Source organism: Peromyscus californicus, unplaced genomic scaffold (assembly GCF_007827085.1).
Source record: "Peromyscus californicus insignis strain IS unplaced genomic scaffold, ASM782708v3 Scaffold_21__1_contigs__length_65335640, whole genome shotgun sequence".
In the NCBI taxonomy this organism is placed as follows: Eukaryota; Metazoa; Chordata; class Mammalia; order Rodentia; family Cricetidae; genus Peromyscus; species Peromyscus californicus.
Window position 1 is genome coordinate 52,006,210 of NW_026294514.1, and position 27,999 is coordinate 52,034,208.

The following is a 27,999-nucleotide window of genomic DNA, read 5'->3' on the forward strand; positions in this document are numbered from 1 at the left end:
CTTTAAATGTACTCTCAACTTTATCCTCTAGTTGTATTAGAGTTTCAGAACTAATGTTGGGTTCTTTTATCCCTTTGGAACTGTTTTTTTCTGTACTGGGTGAGAGACAAGAATCAAGTCTGATTCTTATCCCACATCATCATTTACTGAAGAGGCTGTCTTCTCCAATCTATATTATTTGCCTTCTTTTTCAAAACTCAGGTGACTTAGTTCCATAGAGTTACATCTGGATCGTCTATTTTATTAAGTAGTCTATTTTTGTGCCAGTACCATGCTCTTTTATTATTATGGTCCTGTAGTATAACCTGAAATCATGTATTGTGGTACCTTTGCCAGTGTTCTTATTGTCTATGATGGTTTTCACTATTCTTGGTCTTTTGTACTTTCAAGTGAGTTTTAAGATACATATTTTTTTATTTTGATGAAGAACTGAGTAGTCATGTTTATATATAGATTAAATTGACTTTGAAGAGGCAGATGTATATTAGTTGAATTCTTTCAAAACTAAGTATATCTTCTGGGTAAGGTAAGATTTATTTTCACCTGCTCCTATTCTCCAAGTTCTACTCTTTATTAAATCATGAATCCTTAGTAGTAATTCATTATATTTCAACAAGTCTTTAATTTAATTTAAAGTTGTACTATACTGATCAGGCTACTCTTGAAGAGTTAAGCCTTCTTCAGCCTCTGAAGTTCTAGAGTTTCAGGTATCCAGCACCATAACTAGTCTACTTAAAATTAATTCTATATAAATATTACATGCACATATTTTAACAATGCAGGAGCTAAACCACAACACTTGACAAATGTTCAGCTGAAACTGTTAACAATACTCTGTAAATTTTAAAAATGGGCATTTTAAAGTTATCATTTAAATTGTTTGAATACAGTTAATTAACTATCTCTACAAGTGATCTCATCGTGGTATCTCACAACGTGAAGATAACAGACACTGAATCATGATAATTAGTCCCTTCATCCCACCCTTATTTGTGGTTTTTAAGTGATTTTGAAAATCCTTATAAATTACAGAACAGATTATTGGAGACCATGGTCATCAGACTGTACAAAACACAACAGCTTATTCATTCCTTGCATGGTTTTATGCCACCTTTTATCTGTCCCCAATCTTTTTTCCATTCCCCCTATTATAACCAGTGTTCTACATGCAGATAAGCTCTTTCTTATCTTTCTTATCTTGTATGTCAGCCCCTAGAATTTTGAATTTGTCTTTCTGTGGCTAACTTATAATTAATGTTTCCCTTGAAGTCCATATATTTGTTTACAAGTGATGAGATTTCATTTTCTTTGTACCTATACAATACTCAGACACATATGTTTATCATATATGTGTGTGTGTGTGTGTGTGTGTGTGTGTGTGTGTGTGTGTGTGTGTGTTATACATAGTCACTTTTTATCTGTTTATTGATTAATAGGTACCTAGGTCAATTGTGTATCATAATTTTGTGACTCTTCGAGTAGTTAATAGTAGTTAATTTGGGGTATGGTATTTCTTTGGTATGCTGATCATTTCTCTTTGAGACTACTGTACTTTCAAGAGTTCTTTAGTGTTCCATAAAGTTCAGTATGGTAAGAAGGGCTTATTTCCCAGAAAAATATTAGGAGGCTTTAGGAAATCTAAGAGGTGAGGCCTAACCAGAAGTCCTTAGGTCATTAAGCATGTATTCTGAATGGGACTGTGGCAATCTGATCCATTAATTTCTCTCAATTTCTAACCTGACCATGCAATGAAGGGTTGTATGAGCATGTACCACCTGAGCCAAAGGAACTGAGACAATCAGCCATGGTCTGATCCTTAAAACTATAAGGAATATAAATTCTTATGTTTTTATATATAAAGTAGCCCAATCATATAGTGGATCTGCTCTTGACTTTTGAGTAAAATCAATTCCTTTTTTCATAATAGCCACATCCCCACTGACAATGTATAGCAATTTCTTTTCTTCCATCCTTGGCAGAATTTTTGTTTAAGTTTGATAATAACTTTTTGTTATACCTGAGGCAGAATGTCTGTCTACAGCAACTTAAGAGAGGAAGAGTTTAATTTGACTTAACATTTTGGATAATATAATCAATCATAGCAGAGAAGGCATGGCTGTAGTCAGGTACATGGCAGGGGGAACAAGTGGCTGGATATCCCTCATCATCTGCTTTGTTGGAGAAGAAAGCAGAGGAGAAAGGAAGTATGGCTGGAATATAAAGCTCAAGGCATTCCTAATGGAGGCATACTCTCTCTAGGTAGCCACTCCTTCCCACAAATGTTTCAAATCTCCACAAACAGTGCCATCAGCTAGTGACTAAGTGAGCTTGTGGGGAAAACTTTATATCTAGACCATAATATCATTCTAACTGGGATAAGAGGTATCTCATTGTAGCTTTCCCTTGCATTTCCATGATAGTTAATTATTTTTCACATTTTATGTATCATTTCTCAGCTATTTATATTTCTTCTTTTGATACATATTTGGACCATATGTCTGTTTTTAAATTTGATTACCTTTGTGTTATTAAAAGTTTCTTCAGAAGCTTACCTGTTTTATATATTAATCCTTGGACAGAAGAATATGTGGCAAGCATTTTCTTCCATTCTATGAGTTATTTTTTCACTGCAGTGATTATTTTCTTCCCTACACAGAAGCCTATGGCTTTTTAAATGATCACATTTATCTACGAGGCTGCTGTTTTCTGTACCTTGGAGTCATAGACAAAAAGCATCATCATTGCTCATATGGATATAGTGTAGCTTTGTGTTCCACCTTACTAAATTTATAATTTCTGGTCTTAGGCTTACATTTTAATCACCTTTGAGTTGGAGTTCTCTATAGAATGAAAGACAGAAGTCAAATTGCAGTTTTCTGCATGTGGACATCCATATATGGAAGAACCTGTCTCTTCTTCAGTGTTTACTTTTTGACTCTTTATCAAAAATCAGCTGGCTTAGATGACTTATTATTTCTTGGATAATTGCATAACTTTACCATTTGCTCATTGGGCTCTGTCTTCCTTTCTGTCTATGTCATGCTTCTTTGTCTACTGTGGCTCTATGGTATGTCTTGATATCAGGTATACTGACACCTCCAGCTTTGTTGTGTTACATGTCATTTCAACTTATTGATGTCTTTTTCTCTACCTTATGAACTCCAATATTGTTTTCTGAAATAACATCACTGGTGTTTAGTTGAGGTTGCATTGAATATGTAGGTCACTTTTTCATTTTCCAATATTCTTTCTATTGTGATCTGCTTCAATTTCTTTCATCAGTGTTTTACAGTTTACATTATAGAGGTGCTTCATTTACAAGGTTCACTTCTGGGCATTTTTTGACAGTTGTTTTGATTGTAAGTGCCTCCATTTCTTTCTCAGAAAGTTCATTAGAGTATTTAAATGCTATTTGATTTTATAGTTTGGTTTTTGTTTTGATACAAATTCCTGAAGCAAAGTATCAGTTCTAATATTGCTGTAGTATTGACTTTATATGTACATAAAAGCATATAATCTTTAAACAGTGATTATTTGACCCTGTCCCTTGCCAGTTGCATACCTTTTATGAATCTAAAAATTGGATTATAGACTAAAACATAATCACAGAATTATAAATAATTCAGAAACTCATTTAAAATCTACACATAAAAAATTTTATGAAGACAATAGAACTTAACACATCTGTGTTATTAAATGCTTTGGTACATTGACAGATATGTAATTCTAATTCATATAATGCTATATCCCTGTATGAGATACTTAGTGAAATAATCTATAAATTCAATGAAGTAATAATCAATCACATGGCATGGGTTTTATATTTTAGATAATAACAATTTTTTCTAAATTTTATATTGCAGAATATAGGCACAAAATATAGGTAAAACAAACAACATTGATCTGGTAACAATGAGATATACTAAAAGACCAGAGTAGCAAGAATAGCATAGCATTTTTTATCTGCATCTAAATGAAATATAGAGTAGACAACTTAAAAATAGTTATATGTATGTATATATGCATATATTAAAGAAGTATTTGCTATAAGACATAAGCAATGGAAAGAATACTGTTCAATGTAGAAAATAGTAAATATAAGGATTCCTATTTCATATTATATACATAGATACTTTCTAGTTTTACAAAGTTTTTTAGGTAAAATAAAGTAGTTAATCTTGATAGTGGAAGATTCATATAACAAAGAAATGGAAATGTACTTTAAACAAGCCTTAAGCAATGTAAAATACAAATTAAAAGTTTATAGGTTAGATAATATAAAGTCAAAAGTGTTTGTTCTATGAATTAATCTGTAGACAGTACAGTACATAAGTAATGGTTACCTAAATGCAAGAAGTTAATATATAGAATTTTTAAAAAATCTACCCAAACCATAAGGAAGTGTAATAGAATAGCGCGCGCGCACACACACACACACACACACACACACACACACACACACAGAAACACTGAGTGAACTCTAAATTATATGAAGAAACACACAGGTTTGTGTGTATTTGCATACATGTAGATGTTCACTCATGTTCTGTTTCACATGTAAATGTGTACACATACATGTGCAGTTCAAATAACTTCGGATGTCATTCCTCAAGCACTATCTACATTTATTTTCTTTTTTGAGACACACTAGTATGAAACTTGCTATGTAGGCTAGACTATTGTATCAGTAGGTCTTGGGAACCATTCCCCAATCTCCATCTCTCAGCACTGATATTATGAGTGTGTGCCACTGTGCCTGGCATTTTTTATATGGATTCTTGGGATTGAGTTCAGGTCCTTGAGCAAAGCAAGCACTTTGCCATCTGACCCATCTCTCCAGCCCCCCCAAAACGCACATTTATGTTTGAAAAAGAAATACTATCTTGTGTATGTCTGTATGACAAAGTTTTGGAAGCCTACGGATGTTAGCAAAGGTTATCAAGTGTTTCTAGTTATATGGTCTATGCCAGTTAGCTATTGCTGCGTGACAAAACTTAGCATGACAGGAAACTGTTGTACTTATCAGTGTAAAATGTATAGGAGGCTTGTTTTTCTCAGCTGTCTGAAGTGCTCCCAGTCTGAAGGATGGAATTATCTCCAGGCTTCTTTGCTCTAATATTAGCATTATTACTGGATAAGTTTTAGAACACTCACACATGGCCTTGCTGGCAACTGTAAGGCCTTCCCACAATCAGTGACTTACTAATGCCAAGGTACATTTCTATAAGGGCCTGCCAATCCTGAGATATTGTTTTAATGAATCTTAGCGTATAAGCTATGTTGTTAGGAAACTAGACTCTCTGATATAAAGGTGTTATTATAAAAAGATAGAACTTGAAGCAAATTTGGAGCAAAATATGAAATAAATTACTCATAAATCCTAATATCAAAAAACTCCTTCCAAGGAAATACAATTCTAAAGATAGATCAAGAGTGCATGCATAGGGATGTAGATGTATCCAACCTTCTTATTAAATAATAAACACAGAACCAATGCAAAGAAGAAAGCCAAGAGGTCAGAGCTAAGAGCTAAAACCTTACCCTTCCTCCTGCAGTGGTCCTACCTCTCAGAACCAGAGCTACCCCTGTGTTAAAGTCTTTATATAGAGTTCCTGTCCTGCCTTCTCATTGGTTGTAAACCCAACCACATGACCGCCTCCTCACAGCCTGTCTGTATAGGCCTCCAGGTTTTCCATGATTGGTATTAAGATTAAAAGCATGTGTATCCAATAATGGCTGTATCCCTGAACACACAGAGACTTACCCAGCTCTGCCTACCAAGTGCTGGAATTACAAGCGTATGCTACCACTGCCCTGCTTTCCTATGGCTTGCTAATAGCTCTGACCCCCGGGCAACTTTATTTATTAACATACAAATATATTTTAATACAAATAAAATATCACCATATAGGGATTTTTTTGTATCCATGTCTGTGACATGGGGGAGTTGAAGGTGACATAAATATTTGATCCTATAGGAACCAATAAATACAGTGGAATCATATGGTGCAAAGTTACATAGCACTCACTAGCTGAATTAGGTAAATGCATAATATCAGTATCTAATAAGGCACTGAGAGAATCTTTCACCATGCTAACAGACCTGGTGCTAAAAGCTATGTTTGCAGTAGAAAGCAACCTAACAACAAATCTGCAATGTAATGTGTCTACTAGGGAACTATAGTTTTGTATGGAAAACTACATATGTTTAGTTTAGACTATAGGAAATCAGTTCAGCAGATGGATCACTAGCCTGCGATGAGAGGAAATCATTGTGAAATGACCTGTTCTGTTTCAGTGTCTGTTTAGGAACCCGTTGCTGTTATGTTATGCAATGTGCAAAGCCACCGAATCCCTGACTTATATTGGAGCTTCAGAATTTTTGCCCAAATATTTACAAAATCAGTTTTTGTTAGCACCTTCACTTGCCACTCTGCTCACAGGTAGATTTTTCTTCTTTCTTTGCAGATTTCAAATTTGTTGTGATGTGTATACTTAAGTATGTTATGTGTATTTAAGAAATATGTCATATAAGCAGAAGACACAAGGGTGCAGTGTATTTGAATGCCACTTGCTAAAACTATAAAAAAAGAACGCTCCAATACTATCTCCATGTTTTTAATACATAAAACTTCATTTTTCTCTTTATATACCTTACTATCTTCCTGCCTCCCATCTACATACCTGTCCATTTCCTTTCCCCTCCCTTTTAGAAAACCACTCTTCTCAAGCCACAATATGTCCTTCCCTTATGTGCTTCTGTACCTTTCTACTTGTGTGTCTGTACTCAAGTTTTTTCTAAAACATTCACATAATTCCCTACTGATGCTTCTATTTCTTTCACCAGAAATTGTATTTTTCAGAATTGCATTGATTTAAACTTAATGCATTGAACTTAATGTGTAGTCAGAAGATTTCTCCAGTCCTACCTGGCCCACAGTCCCACAGCTGCTTATAAAATGGTTACTCAGAGGCTTATATTAATTACCAATTGCATAGCCTATGGCAGACTCCTTGCTAGCTAGCTCTTATATCTTAAATTAACCCATTTCTATTCATCTATGTTTTGCCACATGTTCTGTGGCTTACTAATCTGCTGGCATGTTGTTCCTTGTGCTGCAGGCTGGCATCTCATCTGCCTCTCCTTTCTCTTCCTGTCTATCTGCTTGGATTTCTCGCCTGCCCCTACGCTGCCTTGCCATAGGCCAAACAGCTTTATCAACCAATCAAAGCAACACATATTCATAGGATACAGAAAGACGTTCCACAGCAATTATGCTGTGGTACTCATTTTTTTCCTTAACTGCCAAGACAGGCCATTGTTTATGTACATACAATTATGTACATTGTGTATCTGTTATTATATTGAGAGATATGAAATTAGATTTAATCTTAATTCTTCTAAAGACTATCATAATGCTTAAGCCCATTGAAATCCCTTCTTGCTCATTTGCAAAGAGTTATTCATTATTTTGTCACTAAACAGGAATTATTATTGTATACTTTTTCAATCTTAAAAAGTGCAGTGATAATTTGACTCCCTAAAAGATATTGTAAATGGGAGGATTAAAATGATCTAGAATTAATTGAGAAGTGATGGTCACAGTAATTCATTTTAGGACATAAAAAAAATCAGGGGGGCATATTATAGCATTTAGTGTAACTAGTAAAAAAAAATAGTAAAAATAATATTTACATTAATCCTTAATTATACAGAGGGCCAGAAAAAGATAAGAAGGAATGAACACAAATCATATGGGGGAAAAAACAAATGTTCCCAAGTGCAGAAGCCTTAATTAAAAGCAGATTATTTAGTATATTTTTCTTTTCCAGTGTCAAGAGTCCCCATATATTTACATATCTTTTCCTACATCCTGATGCATCAGTCCAGTTATAATAAATATATTAACAATTGCATACTCTACATTGGTTTGTAAGGATGAACTTTTATGCAATTTTGGTATCAATAGTAATGACTTAGACTCACCTAATCCTATCATTCTGCAGAGTTTTCAGGCTTCTCTGCCAGAGCTTTGATTTTGTCAAGTGTCCTAGAGTAAGTTATATTACATTTTGAGACACTACCTACTTTAGAAAGTCATTGGCCTGTAGTTTTCTGAGAAAGTCTCTTACAGAATTCTTCCTCCATTCTTTAGAGTCTTATCCATAAAACCACCTTTCACAAAGAGCTGTAGCTCAAAGAAGTGATGTGACTGGCAATGTCTCAAGGTAGACTCTTAAGAGAAAACTGTTGATAACTTAAGGTAGATGTGTAAGAGAAATGCTCTCTCCAACTCTAAGCAGCTAACAGTTGCCAATAGCTCCATGGCTCAGGCTTGGAGTTCTTGCCCAATTCCTATTGTCATGCTGGGATGTGGTCTCACTAGGGCTTGCACAGGTTTTGTGGACACTACTGTACCTGTTGTGCCTTCATGTGTGCCTCTGCCTTGGTGTAAGACGCTGTTTCTTTGTAGTTATCCACTGTCGTCTGACTTTTTACACTCTCTCTTCTTCCTCTTCCCCAGTGATCTTCCATGCAGAGCTGAGCATTCTTCAATTTCTGTCTCTGGATCTTGGCCATTGTGGGCCTCTGTGCTAATCACCATCTACTGTAGATAGATTCTTCTCAGATGATTGTTGAGAGATGCATTAATCTATGGAATAATAATAAATCAATAGAAGTTGATTTTATACTATATTCAACTAGCAGAATAATAGTAGTAGGTTCTTTCCTAGGGCCTATGACCTGTCCAGACACAGGTTTTCAGCTTAGTAATAGTGCAAAAATGTAAATTTTGTCTTGTTCATTGAGACTTCAGTACATTCAGAAAGTGACTGTTTCCTCCTCTAACACTCATCTCACTGATATAGCAGTGGGTACATCTTGCCATGCCAGTCATTATCATCATTCTCAGGGATAATACCTGGAAATGAAAGCTAGCCAGTAGGGATGAAGCGTCCATGTCAGTACCAGCTTTATTTCTCCGTGTTTTATAACTAAATGTGTGATGTCTTTAACAACAGGAATTTATTGTAAAGATGAGTGAGTAACCAAGAACAATGGCAGTAATCTGTGAGGCCTCATTTAGAATTTAGGATTGTCCAACAGTTCTAAAAAAAAAAGTTAGCCCATTTTTGTGAGACACAGTTCCTACAAAGTGATGAAAAAAGAGACCAGTTAATATCTGTACTCATAGTGAACTGTAACATAGAAAACAAAACAAATTAAATCCTAAGTTCAGAGAACTCACACTTTGTATAATGGTTACTAGTCATGCTACTTTTGCTTCAGAAGAAGGTGTTATTACACCAGATAACACATTTCTTCTCTTAGTTTTTGAATGAGCATTGTCTTTGTCATCTAAAATCATAAGCTGACTTGTCTCTTCTCTCAAGGAAGAGATACAATCTCTATTATCTATGACTGTTTATGGTACAAAGGAACATGTTAGCAAAGAGTTTAGAACAAAGAGCAGCCTGATTCAATATTTATATTCATAAGATTAAGGCTGAAAGGGGGAAAATCACCTAATAACTATTCTTGTATTTGTATGCTGTAGGAAGAGACTAAACATTGCCATATTGGGAAGAAATTGCAATATATATATATTGCTTAACTGAAGCTTTCCTTTCCTTCAGACACACAAAAGTTGAAAAGAGGAGGATGCAAAAAAGGATACTATGTGAACCCCAACCAGAGCAAATGCTGGTGTAACTATAGTAATTTTAAGTACAATGACAATTCAAGCAAGATTTAATGGTATGAGTCAATAAATGATGTATATCATAAAATTGTAAGTGGGCATGACTCAATAACATTGTTTTAAAACATATAAAACAAAATTCACCTAAAATAAATTAAAAGATCCTTTCAGAATTCCTGTTTCTTCTCTACCTCATCCTTTCTTTTCAGTTGCTAGTTGTCTTTACATCTCAGATTCTAAAGTAAAATGATTTTCTCACTAAGGTGTTTACTTTCCATCAAATGAATTGTCTGCTACTCACATCACCAGGGAGGCTACCCGGAAAACAGGACCCCAAGAAAGACACAGGGATCGCCCAATGACAGAGAAATGGAATGAGATCTACATGAACAGCCTGGACATGAGTGGGGGTAATGAAAGGCGAGGGTCGAGGGAAAGAGAGCTTGGGGGAGCGGGAGATCCCAGCTAGATCAACAACAGAGAGGGAGAACAAGGAATAGGAGACCATGGTAAATGAAGACCACATGAGAACAGGAAGAAGCAAAGTGCTAGAGAGGCCCACAGAAATCCACAAAGATACCCACACAACAGACTGCTGGCAATGGTCGAGAGACAGCCCGAACTGACCTACTCTGGTGATGGGATGGCCAAACACCCTAATTGTTGTGCTAGAAACCTCATCCAACTACTGAGGGATCTGGATGCAGAGATCCATGACTAGGCCCTGGGTGGATCTCTGGGAGTCCAATTAATGAGAATGAGGAGGGTTTATATGAGCGAGAATTGTTGAGACCAAGGTTGGATAAAGCACAGGGACAAATAGCCAAATGAATGGAAACACATGAACTATGAACCAATGGCTGAGGGGTCCACACTGGATCAGGCCCTCCGAATGGGTGAGACAGTTGATTGGCTTGATCTGTTTGGGAGGCATCCAGGCAGTGGGACCAGATCTTGTGCTCATTGCATGAGTTGGCTGTTTGAAACCTGGGGCCTATGCAGGATTGTTTGGCTCGGCCTGGGAGGAGGGGACTAGACCTACCTGGACTGAGTCTACCAGGTTGACCTCAGTCTGTGGGGAAGGCTTTGCCCTGGAGGAGATGGGAATGAGGGGGGGGGCGTTGGGGGGAAGGTGAGGGGGACGGGAGGGGGGAGAACAAGGGAATCCGTGACCGATATGTAGAACTGAATTGTATTGCAAAATAAATTAAAATAAATAAAAAAAAAAAATCAAAAAAAACAAAAAAAAAAAAACAAAAAAAAAAAAAAACCAGGTCCTTAAAATAGGAGTAATCATGAATATTTATTGAGTGCTTACTAAATGCCATGGATAATAAAAGTAGTTTTTCAACAAAAAAAAAAAAAAAAAAAAAAAAAAAAAAAAAAAAAAAAAAAAAATTAATCCTAATCCATGATATTTATTTGGAAATTATTGCCCACACTGTATGTATTTCACTTTCTATTAAATAGCTCTATAAATGCCTACATAAAATATTCAAATATTTACTTTTCTATAACATTTTTCTAAACATAAAACAGAAATTCATTTAAATGTTCTTAGAGATATATGGTGGGAGTGTTATTAATTGATATGATTACTTCAATAGCAACATAAATTTTTAGAAATTTTTTAATTGTTTCTTTAAACTACTATTTAAGTTTTGTGAATATGTGCATGATCTTGCAATAACACACATGTGCAAGTCAGGGGACATCTTTGAGAAGTCATTCTTTTCTTCTACTATGTGGATCGCAGTAATTGTGACATGCATCTTTTCTTGTGAAGCCATTTTGCTAGTCCGGAAATGACACGCTTCTCTTTATTTGACTAATTTTGTTTGTTGAGATGGGGTGGGATGCAGCCCAGACATATCTTGCACTTGAACTTGATCTGTACCTGAGGCTTCAAGTCTTCCTCTGTCTACTTTCAGGTGTACTCTGCCATACCCAATTCAATTGGTTTTGGTTCAACTTATCAAGCTTTTCATTTATAAGCTTTGTATTATTTTATTGAGTTGCTTTCTCTTATATTGAATTATCTTTCTTAGTTCACTCATACTGTTCATCTGTCACATATTGCTGTTTTCATTTCCTTTTTTGATGCATTTATTTACTTATTAATTTTTTATTTATTTGTTTATTTTTTTATTTTGCAATAAAATTCAGTTCTACATATCAGCCACGAATTCCCTTGTTCTCCCCCCCTCCCGCCCCCCCTCACCTTCCCCTCAGCCCACCCCCCCATTCCCACCTCCTCCAGGGCAAAGCCTCCCCCGAAGACTGAGATCAACCTGGTAGACTCAGTCCAGGCAGGTCCAGTCCCCTCCTCCCAGGCCGAGCCAAGCGACCCTGCATAGGCCCTCTAATGACAGAGAAATGGAAGAGATCTACATGAACAGCCTGGACATGAGTGGGGGTAATGAAGGGCGAGGGTTGAGGGAAAGAGAACTTGGGGGAGCGGGAGATCCCAGCTGGATCAACAACAGAGAGGGAGAACAAGGAATAGGAGACCATGGTAAATGAAGACCACATGAGAATAGGAAGAAGCAAAGTGCTAGAGAGGCCCACAGAAATCCACAAAGATACCCCCACAACAGACTGCTGGCAATGGTCGAGAGACAGCCCGAACTGACCTACTCTGGTGATAGGATGGCCAAACACCCTAATTGTCGTGCTAGAAACCTCATCCAACTACTGAGGGATCTGGATGCAGAGATCCATGGCTAGGCCCCGGGTGGATCTCTGGGAGTCCAAATAGCGAGAATGAGGAGGGTTTATATGAGCGAGAATTGTTGAGACCAAGGTTGGATAAAGCACAGGGACAAATAGCCAAACAAATGGAAACACATAAACTATGAACCAATGGCTGAGGGGTCACCAACTGGATCAGGCCCTCTGAATGGGTGAGACAGTTGATTGGCTTGATCTGTTTGGGAGGCATCCAGGCAGTGGGACCGGGTCCTGTGCTCATTGCATGAGTTGGCTGTTTGAAACCTGGGGCCTATGCAGGATCGCTTGGCTCGGCCTGGGAGGAGGGGACTGGACCTGCCTGGACTGAGTCTACCAGGTTGATCTCAGTCCTCGGGGGAGGCTTTGCCCTGGAGGAGGTGGGAATGGGGGGTGGGCTGAGGGGAAGGTGAGGGGGGCAGGAGGGGGGAGAACAAGGGAATCCGTGGCTGATATGTAGAACTGAATTGTACTGCAAAATAAAAATTAAAAATTAAAAAAAAAAAAAAGAAATGTTGAGACCAAGGTTGGATAAAGCACAGGGACAAATAGCCAAATGATGGAAATACATGAACTGTGAACCAATGGCTGAGGGGTCCCCAACTGGATCAGTCCCTCTGAATGGGTGAGACAGTTGATTGGCTTGATCTGTTTGGGAGGCATCCAGGCAGTGGGACTGGGTCCTGTGCTCATTGCATAAGTTGGCTGTTTGAAACCTGGGGCCTATGCAGGGTCATTTCCTTTTTTATATGGAGGTTTCTACTGAGTTCACATTGACAATTCTTTACTTTTATATGGTGGCCTTCATGATATGTTGCTTTCTTCTTTTAGTGTGACTTGTAAAAACTGATTTCTCAAGTAATGTTGAATTTGTTTACAAAAGTAGTCTATAATAAAATGTCTTAAAGCTTTTTTGTTTGTGAACAGAGTTTTGGGACAGAGATTAACCATGTTAAAAAAAAAAGAGTAAATTAGCATTTCTGCAAGTCTTGAAAGAGTGGACAAATTCTAGCACTTCAAGCAGATATGTAGGCATCATAAATTGTGGTATGAATACTCCATGGTGACTCCTCCTGGATTGATAGCACTATTAGAAATTGTGGACTTCTAAATACTCTGTTGATAGTAATTCTCTTATTTGAAAGTGATTCTTGGGTTGATTGTTGCATTCACATTGCATGGTCTATGGGCTGACTGAAGGGGTGTATTATAGTGAAAGTTAACAATTAGAATCATAGCTTATACTGTGTGGCACTCCATTACCAGATTTAGTCATCATATGCAGTCTTCCTTGCCACAGGTTTGACTGTTATGGGCTATAGATGTAGATGTGGTCTCTACCACCATTATGTTTTTCCTCTCTATTGCTATGGTGTAGATATTTGCCCTGGAACTACCCTCAGCCTCCCATATCCGTATGGGTGAATAGGTGAGGTTGTATGCTTCCCCCATTTTATTAAGTAGAAGTTCCCACTAGAGTTCAAGCAAGACTGGGTTGTGACCGCAACTAAGTTAATGCTTCAGAAAATATAGCTCAGGGGCATAGTACAGTCCATTGTATACAGGGCTTGGGATTGATTCTTGGTTCTTTTGGGATGCAGGACAGAGAAAGGGAGAAGTACTTTTAAATAATAAATTATTTTTATTAAAATTATTTTTATTAAAATTATTTTTATTAAAATGGAGGAAAACTCAATTAAAATGAAGATAAAAGTAAGAAACATAAGAAGAAGTGATTTGTGATGTTAAGATGAAAATAGATGAAGGAAAACTTAAGTGAAAAAAATCTTCCTGGCTAGGTTCTTTCTGGATTTTCTAGAGTTGAAATTCTCAATAAATAGGGTGAGAATAGTACGGTGTATTTTCAGATTATTCTAGTTCTTCTCAGTTGTCACCAATCTAGTGGGAGCAGAAACAGGCTGTGCCCAACAATTGACAAAGTCAGGACATGTTGACTATACTAGCAATGTGTACTCTCTGGAGTCTTTAGGTCTGCAGTGCTCTGAACATAGTTATGGCAGATCAGTGAGTCTGTCTTGCATCCTTAATGTAGATGGAATGTAGACTGCTTTGGGTATGTCTTCACTTAGGAAGTTTTATTTTGTACAATGGATAAATAGACCATTTATTTAGACCATTGTGTTTGGACTACTGAAAACTTATCACTGAGCACTAAACTTGGAAAGACTATGGGCAACGCTGAACCATTTGTACTGAAGGTGTTTAATTTTTGCAACCTGGAGTACAGAAAGCATCCAGGATATTGGGTATGCCTGGAGTGCCTCTCACAATGTGTGTGTGTGTGTGTGTGTGTGTGTGTGTGTGTGTGCATAAATCTGTCAGTATACTGTATCATAGAAACCCTCCCAGGTATAACTGTCTTGACTTTGCCTGTGGTTGCTGCTTACCCAGCTGATGCACTGAGGTGTCCAATAGAAGTCTGAGATGTGACTATGTTGGGATTTCCAGTTTCAGTCCCTGACAACAGAAGCTATAGCATTAAGATTTCACCGATCTTCTTGTTAATTTCTTTTGTGTAGCTAGCTTGTTTTCAGATTCCAGCCTGGGTATTTTGGCTACTTGTTTGTAAGATGCAGCCTTCGGTGCCAAGTCTTGGCTTCCACTGTCACTGACTGCCTAGGAACAGAGTCCACTTCTCCATCAAATTCTGTATTCCAGGAGCCATGGTATTTGCTCACCTTGCTTTGACATTCTCTCTAGTCTGTGGAGTATGCCAGGTTTCAATTTCTATGCAGAAAACTTCCACTTGTCCTTCAATGACAAATTCCAAGTCTATTTTTTTCCATCCCCTGGAAGTGGAAAACAAGTGCCAAGTATCCCTTTTCCACCATTTTGGACCTGAACTTGAATTTTATCAATTATGTGTTTTTATTGTTCACTTTTATTGTTTGTTTTTCTTTTTCACATGTAACCTTTATTTCTTCTCTCTTTGCTTTTACTTTTTCCATTTTGATGGACATTTCATTTGTATGTATTCAAATCACCACCAGATTTAATCTTGTATTTATGTCATTGTTGTTATTTATTTCTATACTCATTACATCTATACACGAGGTCTACATTTAAAACTGATTGGATTTTATTAGTTTGTGAGTTTACTGTTGCAGTAACATCCACGCTACCACCACCCATTTACCATGTCCGAGCAAGGGGCTGTAGATTAAAACATAGAGACAAGAGACAGCGAGTCATTCACCACAGCAGAATGTCGAATGTCATTTATTGAAAAAGGGAGGAAACCTTAAATACAGGCTTATAGCACAATGGAGGATCCCTGGAGGGCAGAAGTTCACTACCCAATGTTCTACATTCTTGCATCTAAGCTGTTTACACCAAATGCAGGATACACAAACAAAGAACCTCCAGTGAGCATTCAGGAAGAAGGAAACCGGCAGGGAATCAGCATAGGGAGGACATCTGGTCAAGGTCGGCAAGCAGGCAACAGTTTGCTCAATATGGTAGGCCAGGGCCATACAGGTCCCCCCTTTTTACTAAAAAATGAGCTTCTGACTTAGGTTGCGTGGGATGTTAGCAGGCCACCTTACCCGTCATGGAGACACCTGCCCAGGCCACACAGCCACTCTGGCTTAGGTTGATGACCACCCCCCAGTCATTACCCATCTCTGAATACTCATTATTATCATACAGACTCAACCATGTGAGCTGTAGAGTAACTGTTGCCAAAGATCTCCAAGTGGTGCTGGGCTTGCAAACTGTGCAACACAGAAAAGACCAACAGTCCTAACCCACCCATAGCCAGTAGGCTAAAGGCAAATGAGCCATTCCCTTCCTTGATGAGCCTTACTGCAAATTGGAGTCCTCGTAAGGTGGTATCCCATAGGCAAGTGGATCTTGAATTTATAAATTTACAACTTACTAAGCCAATTTAAATGTATAATTGTAAAATTAAATTTATCATGCCCAATAGAATGAAAGATTAACTAACTGTGGTTGCTACTTTTGCTGCCAGGGTCTCCATTGTGTTAGCTGTAGTAACCAATTATGAAATGGCAATCCCATAAACAGTAGCAGCAGTGGCCACCACTGCTATAACAGCAACAACGGCAACAGTGATGTCAGATTCTCTTCTGGAGCATGTGAGCATCATCTGTGTCTAACTGCCATAGTCCACTGGAATGGACACAGTTCCAGGAACACGAACCACTAAGGCCCATTTTTCTTGATCCCAGCATGACTTAAACTGGCATCTCTGCAAAAGAAAAACTGAGAACCATAAAGAAAAACAGACAACAAACAAGGAGCAGAACTAATGGTCTCATAATGGCTACATTCAGGTTCACAAATTATAAGGTATCTTCAAAAGAGGCTAGATGAATTTCAGGAGGCCAATAAATGTTGCACAGAGCCACTCCTGAAAAGTAGGTACTACACCAGCTCGAAGAGGATTGCAAAATGTGAAAGGCTTAGCTGGCATGCTATTGTTAACAAATGAAGGTCAGTGACCTTCAGAGTTATCCTTAATCTCCAAGGTGTCTGGGTGACACGTTCTCAACATTTTAGAAAAAAGTTACCATACATTACTTTCTGAAGAATCTAATCACATGGCTACAGTTTCTAGGCTTACGTTAATGCTTGCCAAGGCTGACCGTATTGGGCTCTCAATCCCCATTGCCATCAGAAGGGGAGAGTTTTTTACGAAGGCCCAATAGGTCTCTGCCATGTTGGGATTCAGTAGCAGTCACAGGGCGCACACAGCTCTCAGGAACCCAAAGAGGAACCTCATTGTCCTGTGGAAAGACACAAACAGATCTCTGGGCCCACACCAACACCAGATCAGGTCCCCTCCAAGTGCCAGTAGAAAGATCCTTTCATCGCACCAGAGGTTGATTTGAAACAGGAGCCCTCCAATGCTTATCTGCAGTGGATACTCCAGCAGAATCCACCAATAAAAATTTTAAAATACATAAAACAAGGGAAAGAATAAAATGTGGAGAGGAGAGATGAACCCCTAGCTTCCCCCTTTTTACTTTAGCAAAATATGTTTTTAAGGTACGATGGCAGCATTTTACTATAGTTTACTACATTATACTGAGTGTTTTCTATTTTCTCTTCCTCTTATTTTTCTTGTTTTTCCAGCCTATATTCTTCTTGTTATGCCCTCTTTCTAAATATTATACTTAAATAGAAAAACCATAGCTTATACTAGATATTCTGAAATCTCACATTGTAAGACTGTTCATGTTGACCATCTATGAGAGATCTCAGTGAATTGGTTGGTCTAATTCTTGTTCATAGGATGGTTTGAGAAAGCCTGTTATTTCATTTAAGTCTCTTGTAATAAACCAAATATCCAATTAGCAAAGTATTAATATTTCTCAATAAGACAGCTCATAACTTCTATGTGTTATGAACTAAGTTCCTGGCTTAGGTAATAGATATCTGGTATTAGATACCCAGTGTATAGGAGCAAAACATCACCACCACTACCAGAATCCAGTAGACCTATAATGACTCCATTCCCATGCACAGGATTCTATATATTATGAAGTCCACATTTATTCAAATACCACATCTTCTAGCTTTTTTTTACTTTGAATATCTGTATTTGAGTAGAAGGAGTGGCATCTACATGTAATTTTTTGTACTCTCAATAGCATATGTTTTAACAGTATTTTCTCTCAATGGGATATGTTTTTACCAGTATTTTCTTTTCCTTTTCTTAGGAATTATTTTAATCCCAGGAGGTGCAGTTGGCAATTTTCTGGGAGGTTTCATTGTTTCCAAGTTGAGAATGTCTTGTAAAAACAAAATGAAATTTATAATAGTGACATCTATTACATCACTTCTGCTTTTCATATTAATAGCTTTTGTACATTGTGAAACAGTGCGATTTGCTGGAATCAGTGAAGATTATGATGGGTAAATATAAGTTTGTATACTCAACTTTTTAAAGCATAACTGAAGGCATATTTTCCAGAGTAATAATCCAGTAAATTTATATATTTATGTAATTCTTAGAATTATTAAACATGCAAATGAAGTATGAAGCATAGTTTTGCTTTTCATATTAGTAGTTCATATCTCATAGAGATATGCTTATTTATCATGCTATTGCAAGTGATTTAGAATCAAAACTAGAACTTTATGTTAGGGTATGCAGCAAGTACAATATGATACTAGAATATGTATAAAGTGATTTGACCTTGTGTTCTTGAACTGACCTGTCTGCATTCTTATAGACATCAAGGATGGACTTAAAGTATATTTGAGCATGCACATGGACATTTTAAATTAAATATGAAAAAATTCAATGAGTTTAGCATGGGTTAGTATTAAATATTATACAAAATAAATGCAACTGAAAACCAAAGGGCTAATCAAGTGAAATGATAAGAGAGAATGATAGCATTTTCAACTACAATGGACTAACTAAAAGCAAACCAACATTCAATACATGCTATTGGAGCTATTCACAGGGTTATAAAACATTACTTTAACTTCACTTCTCTTACAAATTCATCCAAAGGACTTAGAAGAAGGTCTTGAATTCACTGACATAGCAACAAAAGATATATCTGTAACTGAAAAATAAATGATAATTTTATAAAAACATAAAAATTGCCAGGCGGTGATGGCACACGCCTTTAATCCCAGCACTCAGGAGGCAGAGACAGGCAGATCTCTGTGAGTTCGAGGTCAGCCTGGGCTACCAAGTGAGTCCCAGGAAAAGTGCAAAGCTACACAGAGAAACCCTGTCTCAAAAAACCAAACCAAATAAAATAATAAATAAAAATTAAAAGCCTTTTATGTGCAAAAGATCTGGTGGAATGATTATACTACAGAAAGGAGAAGTATTTGAATAATGAAAATTCAGAGTCTGCTGCTGATGGAGAATTAGTGATGTGTCAACAAAATTACTAAGACTTAACTGCTTCCTTCCTCTAACAAGAATCAAATGGAAAAACTTATCATTAACAGTAATTTGTTTGCAAATTAACAAATAAGGTGTCCAAAAAAATTGCCCAAATATTCAATATGGACAATCATTTATGAATAAAATAAAATGTTTCAAATCAAAGAATGGTAGACATTAATCTATTTAAATACCAAAAGGTTATAAACATATCCGCTCTCTACAAATTCATTTGAAAATTATTTATAATTCATAGAAAATCTTTTTTAAATGCATTTTAGTTAAAACAGAGTTACGTCATTTTCCCTCTAATAAAGAATTCCACATACCTCAAAGAGCCTATATACATAAGCAGAGCAAAAAATAAAATATCTTGAGTGGAGAATGTACTCCCTTAAAAATCAAAGCAATGAAACCAAGTTGGAGAACTCAACTGTTGGAGATAAAAATTTATTGTGAAGCCAAAACAAGTGAGGTGGTATTGTCTTAACTACAAATCTTTACAAGACTCAGAATAAATAGCTCAGTGATATATTATGAATTCTTGGAAATTTAATGTATGTAAAGCAGATATTTCAATCTGAGAAGGATGTTACATATTTTAAAAATATATTCCTGGCAAATTTACTTTTCCAACTGGAAATAGAATTTAAGACACTACTTCCAATTTCATATAATTCTCCAGTATGTAAGAGAGCTATATATGTACAATAAAACTTGTAGTGCTAGGAAAACATAGAATTATATTTCTGCCTTACACTAAGATAGACTTTATGGCAAAAGATAAAATACTTTAAATTTATAAGTAAATTTATTTATTTTTATGATTAATGATAGGTTATACACATGAAAAACAATCAATTTATATAATTTGATGCAAAAATTTATAAAAACATATTTTCTTCTAACTGAAAGATCACAGGGAAAATGAGAGGTAACAGGTTTTCTGTTCACAATATAAGAAACTGGACCACGGGATTATAAGCATTAGGTATATGCTCTTTTGTGAATACTTTAGATTTTTCTTAAAACACTATTGTTTCTCAACGTTAATATCAATTTTGTAGAAGACATGTCAAAACATAGATTGCTGCCTTCCATCATTATAATTTCTAGTATGACAAGTCCAAGAATTTGTAAGTTCACAGGCAATGGTTTTGCTGCTAGGACAAGGGAAACGTATATTGGTTAATAAATAAGCTGCTTTGACCTATGGCAAGGCAGCTTAGAGGCAGGCAGAAAATCCAAGGAGAGAAACAGGAAAGAGAAAGGCAGAGTCTAGAGAGACACCAGTCTGTTGCCCAAGGAGCAACATACCAGCAGATCAATAAAGTCATGGAACACGTGGCAAAACATAGATTAATAGAAATGGGTTAATTTAATATATAAGAGCTAGCTAGCAAGAGACCTGCCATAGGTCAAACAGTTTGTAAATAATATTAAGCCTCTGAGTGATTATTTTATAAGCAGCTGTGGGACCACAGGGCCAGGTGGGACCAGAGAAAACTTTTGACTACAATCGTGGGAACTGAACTTGAGTTCTCTAGAAGTAAGAACAACAAGTGCTCTTAACTGCTGAGTCATTTCTCTGAAACCCAAAGTATTAGTTTAGCACAACATTGCTTCTTTGAAAAAAATAAATAACTGCCCATACTTGAACTAAACTAGAAAAACAGAGAAATTCAAGTTAATAATTTTAGAGATCAGAGAGAGCCAGTAGAGCAGACACCATAAAGTCTCAAAGCGCTTGGAGGAAAGAACTAAATACTGTCATATTACATCAACATGTGAAAATATCATGAGATAATTATGAGAAAAACAACCTTACTATCTATAGTTACAAAAAGCAAATAAAATAAAATTCCCAAGAGTAAATTTAAACAAGGAAATAAATTACTGCAATGGAAATTATAATTACATAATAAGTTATAGGCCAGCCTAAATTAAATTTTTTAAAAAGAAAATAAAAATAAAATCATAAAACCCTGTTTAATAAAGGACATTGTAAAATAGTGTCTTCCAGAGGCTGAGGAAGTTTAGGGAATAAGAAGTGGATGAAAAAAGTATTGTAAATATATTCAAGGAGGCATTTATATATTAGGAATAACTTCAAATGCATAACACAAAAGATAATCATGGTTAACAATTTCTTACATATTTTAAAACAGCTGACTGTGTTTAGGTGTAGTTTTCCTGTCCCAACTGACTGCTCCCAAATAACCAGTATGGAGACTTAAAATTACTTATTTATGCTCTGCCAATCACTCAGGCTTGTTACTAGCTAACTCTTACACTTATGTCAACCCATATTTCTTATCTAGGCTTTGCCACGTGGCTTGATACCTCTTCTCAGTACAGCATGCACATCTTGCTCTCTCTGTGTCTGCTGGTGACTCCTGACTCTACATTTCTTCGTCCCAACATTCTCCTAATCTGGCTCTCCTGCCTAACTTTATCCCGTTCAGCTAGTGGCCAGTCAGCTTCTTTATCAAGCCAATCACAGTGACAAATCTTCACAGTGTACAAAAAAAGATTATTCCACGGCAGGTACCAAAGAGGAATTTGAATATTCCCAAGTACAAAGAAATGAAACATGCTTAAAGTGGCAAATATGACAGTTACTTAAATCTCAATGTTGTATATTCACATTCATGAATTTATGAGATTATGTAAATTATAATCAACCCATAATCATCAAGAAAATAGGTTTACAGAGAAAAATCAATAGATAGATCATACTAAACAAACTAAAAGTGAAATGAAAAATTCTGAAGGTAGCCAAAAAAAATAATAACATGCTAAAAATAACATGATAAAATGTTCCCCAGCACGTGGAAGCTGAGGGAGGAGGGCTGACATGAGTTGGAGGTCAACCTTGATTACAAAGTGAGTTTGGGTCAGGTTAGGCTGTAGGTGAAGGATCTGTCTCACAGAACAAAAGAGAGAGAGGGGGGGGGAGTGTGAAAGGAAGAAAGAAAAAAGGAAGGAAGGAAAGAAGGAAGGAACAAGAGAAAAAAGAAAGAAGGGAGGGAGAATGAAATGGAGAGAAAATGAGGGAGAAATAAAAACGAAGAAAGGAACCAACAGTTGACTACTATGGTGATTTCAGATACACACCAATATACCAAAGACTGGCTTGTATACTTTAAATGCATATATTGAATATTAATCAAGAACACTTTTATTTCAAACACACAATGTAATTTTTAAGTAAATTAAGAAAAGTGGAATTTAAAGATTAGTACTTCATTATGGATTGTGAGTTACTAAAGCTAAATCTATACTTAAAATTCGTGATGAGAATGTTTTTAATCTGGCCCATTATTCACATCTTGATAGCTTCAGTCCCTGTGTTATAATATTAGTTGGAACTTTGGGGATGTTAATTTAGTCTTACTTGAAAACATGAGCATGAAGTCTCCATGAATCACATTAGTTTTCTCACAAGAAGAAGTGTCCAGTGCCCCAACTCTTTACTCCTTATGAGGACAATTGAAAAAAATGATCTTCTGTGATATAGTAAGAGGGTAATCACTAAATATGGAATCTGAACCTCTGGCATTATTCTGACTAGTATTTTGTCAATTTGACGTAAGTTAGCATCACCTTAGAGGCGGGAGCCTCAGTGAAGAAAATTCTTCCATAAAATCAGCTTGTAGGACGCCTGAGGACCATTTTCTTGATTAATGATTGAAATGGGAGGGTACAAGGTCATTGTACATCATGCTACCCTTGGGGAGTGGTCTTGGGGTAGATAAGAAAACAAACCCAGCAAGCAAGGAAGCAGCACTCCTCCATGGGCTCTACCCTTCAGATGCGCCTGCCTTGAGTTCTTGCCCTGACAGTGATGACATGTGACCTGCCAGTTGTAAGCTGAAATAACCCTTTCCTTCCTAAGTTCTTATTGGTCATGATGTTTTTATCCCAGCAGCAGAAAAGCTAACTGAAGCCTGGCAAGGTGGTACATACCTTTAATCACTGTACTAGAGAGGCAGAAGCAGGTAGATCTCTGAATTTGAGGCCAGCCTGCTCTACAGAATCAGTTCCAGGATAGCCAAGACTACACAGAGAAACTTTGTCTCAAAAAATAAAAAAATAAAAATAAAAAAAAACACAGACAAACAAAAAACTCTAAGACAAACTTTTTGGTGCTTGATTTCACAACCCTAGAAATAACTGTATTGCTGAAGGCACCTAGCCTGTGATGGTTTATTAAAACAGGCAGAGCATACTCAGGGGATGGAACGTTAAGTGATCAGAAATGCAATGATGTTTATTTTCAACAGTTTCTTTTCAAATTTTACTGGAGGTTTCACTAAATTGACTAATGAAAAATAAAGGGCATTTTTAGCAAACTGTGTTTATTTAAAGACAATATGATTGTAGAAAATTAAGAAGGCACTAGAACTAATATACTGAATTTAGGATAATTGCACATGTGCTCAACATACAAGATTTCATGATTCTGTGTGGCTGGGCTGTAGCTCATTGATTGCTCATTTTCATAATTACTACATGGCTTGGAGTTTTATTCTAGCACAGAACAATATATACATACATGCATACATACACACATAAATACATATGAAAAACTGTAACAGTATATATGCTTGCTACAAACTGAAAGTTTTTATACAAGAATATAAGTTTTCACATATGAAAAGAATTAGAAGTAGTATTTAAAATATCATCAATGATATAAGAATATGAGAAACATATATACTGATTATTACAATACATTAATGAAAATAATTAGACACATTTTTAAAGAAAAGTTACTTACGGTCTTGAATAGGAGAATTCATTTTTATGAAGATTTTACTCCTTCCCAAATTGCTGCTATGTATTCAGTGTAGTGGTAGCAAAATCCCCTCAGACTGTCCTTTGTAGATACTAGAAATAAAATCTTATATTGTCATTGATATGCAAGGACTTAGAAAAACAAAAAAGTTTAAAAAAAACAAGATTAGAAGACTAACCCTATTTACTTCCAATATGTATTTTCAAACTATGTTAATTGAGAGAGTGATAAAAGTACATTAATAAAATACAATGGAGAGATTTTATAAATAGAAACTTATGTATATATAGGTCGATCTTTAGCAAGGTCTAGATGCAATGAAATAGAGACTCTAGAGTCATTTACAAAATACTACTGGCTGAATGACAATAAAAATGCATATAGGTAGCATTCTATGGACTGAGCATACTATATATTTAGGAATATACATACATATATATATATATATATATATACTTATACATGTATGCATATCATAAAATTTAGTTAGTGAAAAATGAAGCCAAAAATTTGAAGGAGAGTGGGTTTAGAGGAAAGAAGAGAGGGGAGAAATAATGTAATTAAATTATAATCTCAAAATCAAAAAATATTTAAAGAACAAAAAATTATACACACACACACACACACACACACACACACACACACACACACACATATATGTAAATACTATTAGTGGAATTAAAGGAATAACTTAGGGTTAAGTAAATTTGGTTCCCAGCAACCATGTCAGTTGGATGAGAACTGTTTGTTGTCCCAGCTCCAGGTGATCTAACATCCTCTTTTGTTGTTTGTGGGTACCCACGCCCAACACATACATGGCATGTTTTTATACAGACACATGCATGCTCAGAAATAAAATATAAAAAAAAAAATTAAGATTTAAAAGTGCTATTGGGTTGGGACCTTTAGATAAAAACATGAATTTGAATCCCCGCTATGTATTATACAGAAGAATTCGAAATGAACCATAAGAATAAATGTAAAATATGATATTCTAAGAATATAATGAAAATATTTTTAATCTTGAATTTGGCAAGAATTACTTTCACATGGCATAAAACTCACAATCTAGGAAGAAATTTGCAAGACAGACTTCATAAAAATTAAAATCTTCTGGGGCTGGAGAGATGGCTCGGGGTTAAGAGCACTGACTGCTCTTCTAGAAGACCCAAGTTCAATTCCCAGCACCCACATGGCAGCTCACACCTATCTCTAACTCCAGTTTCAGGTGACCCTGACACCCCTGGCAAAAACACAAATGCACATAAAAATTAAAAAAAAATTAAAATCTTCCTTTTCAGGGACTTTTTTCTGTTTTTTGCTTGTTTGTCTATGGAGACAGAGTCTCGCTATGTTTACCTGGTTTTTCTTGAACTCACTATGTAGTCCAAGCTGGCCTTGAATTTGCAGAGATCCACCTGCCTCTGCCTCCAAAATCTTGAAATTACAGTTTTGCACCATCATGCCTGGCTTTCAAGAACTAAAAAAAAGGGGGGGAGCAGTGTAAAAAATATTGAAAATAATATATACAAAAGATTTGTTTCTGATCAAATAAAAATACTTAGTGTTTATATTAGTAATAAGAAAATAACAAAAATAGACAAGTAATTTGAAACTAACTTTCATCAAATAATATGCATAGACAGATGGAAAATACGCAGCTAGAAATAAATTCATAGTCATTAGTCACTAGAAAAGTGTGAATCAAAAAATCACAATCTTAACCATTGTTCCCAAATCAGAATGGGTAGTCAATGAAATGATACTGTTACAGAGAAATGTGGAGAACAGTTGAAAATTCTGTATACTGCTAGCAGAAATATGACAACAAACCACTTTGGAAAACTGTTTCTTGAAAAGCTAAAAAAAAAAAAAAAAAATAGGGAGCTAGAGAGATGTCTCAGTGTTTAAGAGCACTTGTTCTCCATCCAGAGGAACCAAGTGTGGTAATACATTGTGTACCCCAATAAAGCTTGCCTGGGTATCAAAGGACAGAACCAGCCACTAAAATAGACATAGAGGTCAGGCAGTAGTGGTACACATCTTTTATCATATTACTCAAGAAGCAGAGTTCCTTCTGGATTTCTGTGAGTTCAAGGCCACACTGGGCTACATGAGAGAAACAGAACCAGGCAGTGGTGACACGCGCCTTTAATCCCAGGAAGTAATATGGTAGGACACAGAAAGGTATATAAGACGTGAGGAAACAGGAACTCGCTCTCTTGAGGCTGAGGATTTCGTAGAGGTAAGCTAGTGGCTGGCTGTTCTGCTTCTCTGATCTTTCAGCTTACACCCCAATATCTGGCTCTGGGATTTTTATTATAAGACCTTTTAAGATTCATGTCACACCTAGGTTTGGTTCCCAGCATGCACATTAAAGGGTCATAACTGTCAGTAAGTCCAGTCCCAATATATCCAATGACTTATTTTTGCTTTCATGGATGCTATACTGTTGGAAGGCCTTCCTGGCTGGTCAGAGTTTGCATTCTATCATGGCCTGGAAGCTTTTTCCAAAAGCTCAATGACATGGAGACTCCCTCCTTACCCAGTGAAACTTTTGCTGTCTACCTGACCTTACCTGGAGAATGTCCCCAGGCTCTGGAGGACCGATCTTATCTGAAAGCTGTCTCTAAGCTAGATGCCTGATTTATCTTTAGCTTGACCCTTGCCACAGATTCCTGCTAGAAGCCTTCCCTGCTACACACATGATAAGTAAGACTTGTGCTAGGAACTTTATGATAGGACAGTGCCGCTTAAGACAAATTAGGGTTTATCCCTAGGCTCCCTAATCCTATATATTCCTTATACTCTGGAATAAATTTGAGCTGATTCACAGACATCTGTCTCCTGGAGAACTGTCTCCATCCTACTCACAGCCATCTAAACCCTGTTCCCTGCTTCTGGTCCCTCCATTCTTGTGGACCAATGCAGCCAACAATCAGGAGGAAGAAGCACAGCCACACTACACTCACATGGTGCACAAAAATACATTGCAGCAAAACACTCATATATGTAAAATAAGTCTAAAATAGTTACCATAAAAGCTTATACACTATTTAAACATTCTACTTTTAATACTTACACAAGAATCATGAAAATAGATGTCCATATGAGAGCAAATAAAAATTTGTGCAAAAGAAGCAAGGAAAATATAAGTTTCTTGTGATTACTTTTTATAAAATCTGAACAAATGGATAGGAACATATTTGTAATAAGTAGAGGAATTACTTATGAGTAAGGGAAATTTTGAAGTGTGGATGTGGTGGTGGGGGCAGCCCATTGTAGGTGACCATGATTTTCTTTGTTAACATGACTGTGGTGACAATTTCACTATAGCATAATAAAAATTCAAGTGGTATATATATATATATATTTTTTTTTTTTGGTTTTTTTCGAGACAGGTTTTCTCTGTGTAGTTTTGGTGCCTGTCATAGATCTCACTTTGTAGACCAGGCTAGCCTCGAACTAGTCAAGAAATCTGCTTGGATCTGTCTCCCGAGTGCTGGGATTAAAGGTGTGCACCACCACCACCTGGCTCAAGTGGTGTATCTTAAGATTTATTTATTTGTTTTTTTATTTGTTTATTTTTATTTATTTATTTGTGTTGTTTATTTATTTATTTATTTGTGTTATTTATTTATTTATTTGTGTTATTTATTTATTTATTTATTTATTTATTTATTTATTTATTTATTTATTTTCAGAGCTGAGGACCGAACCCAGGACCTTGTGCTTGCTAAGCAAGCACTCTACCACTGAGATAAATTGCCAAACCCAAGATTTATTTATTTTTATTTGTGTCTGAGTATTCACCTGCATGTATGTGTATGTACCACCTGCATGCCTGATGCCTGCAGAGACTTTAAGAGGGC

At 36.3% G+C, this 27,999-nt stretch overlaps 1 protein-coding gene across 1 annotated transcript in view; it reads left to right on the plus strand.

The window, feature by feature from the left end:
- Nucleotides 1-27,999, plus strand: part of Slco6a1 (solute carrier organic anion transporter family member 6A1) — an 83,628-nt gene that overhangs the window by 21,592 nt on the left and 34,037 nt on the right. The window contains exons 7-8 of the mRNA XM_052749322.1: nucleotides 6,299-6,443; nucleotides 18,137-18,332. Of these exons, the coding sequence (XP_052605282.1) occupies nucleotides 6,299-6,443; nucleotides 18,137-18,332 (341 nt within the window). The remainder of the gene's footprint in view (nucleotides 1-6,298; nucleotides 6,444-18,136; nucleotides 18,333-27,999) is intronic.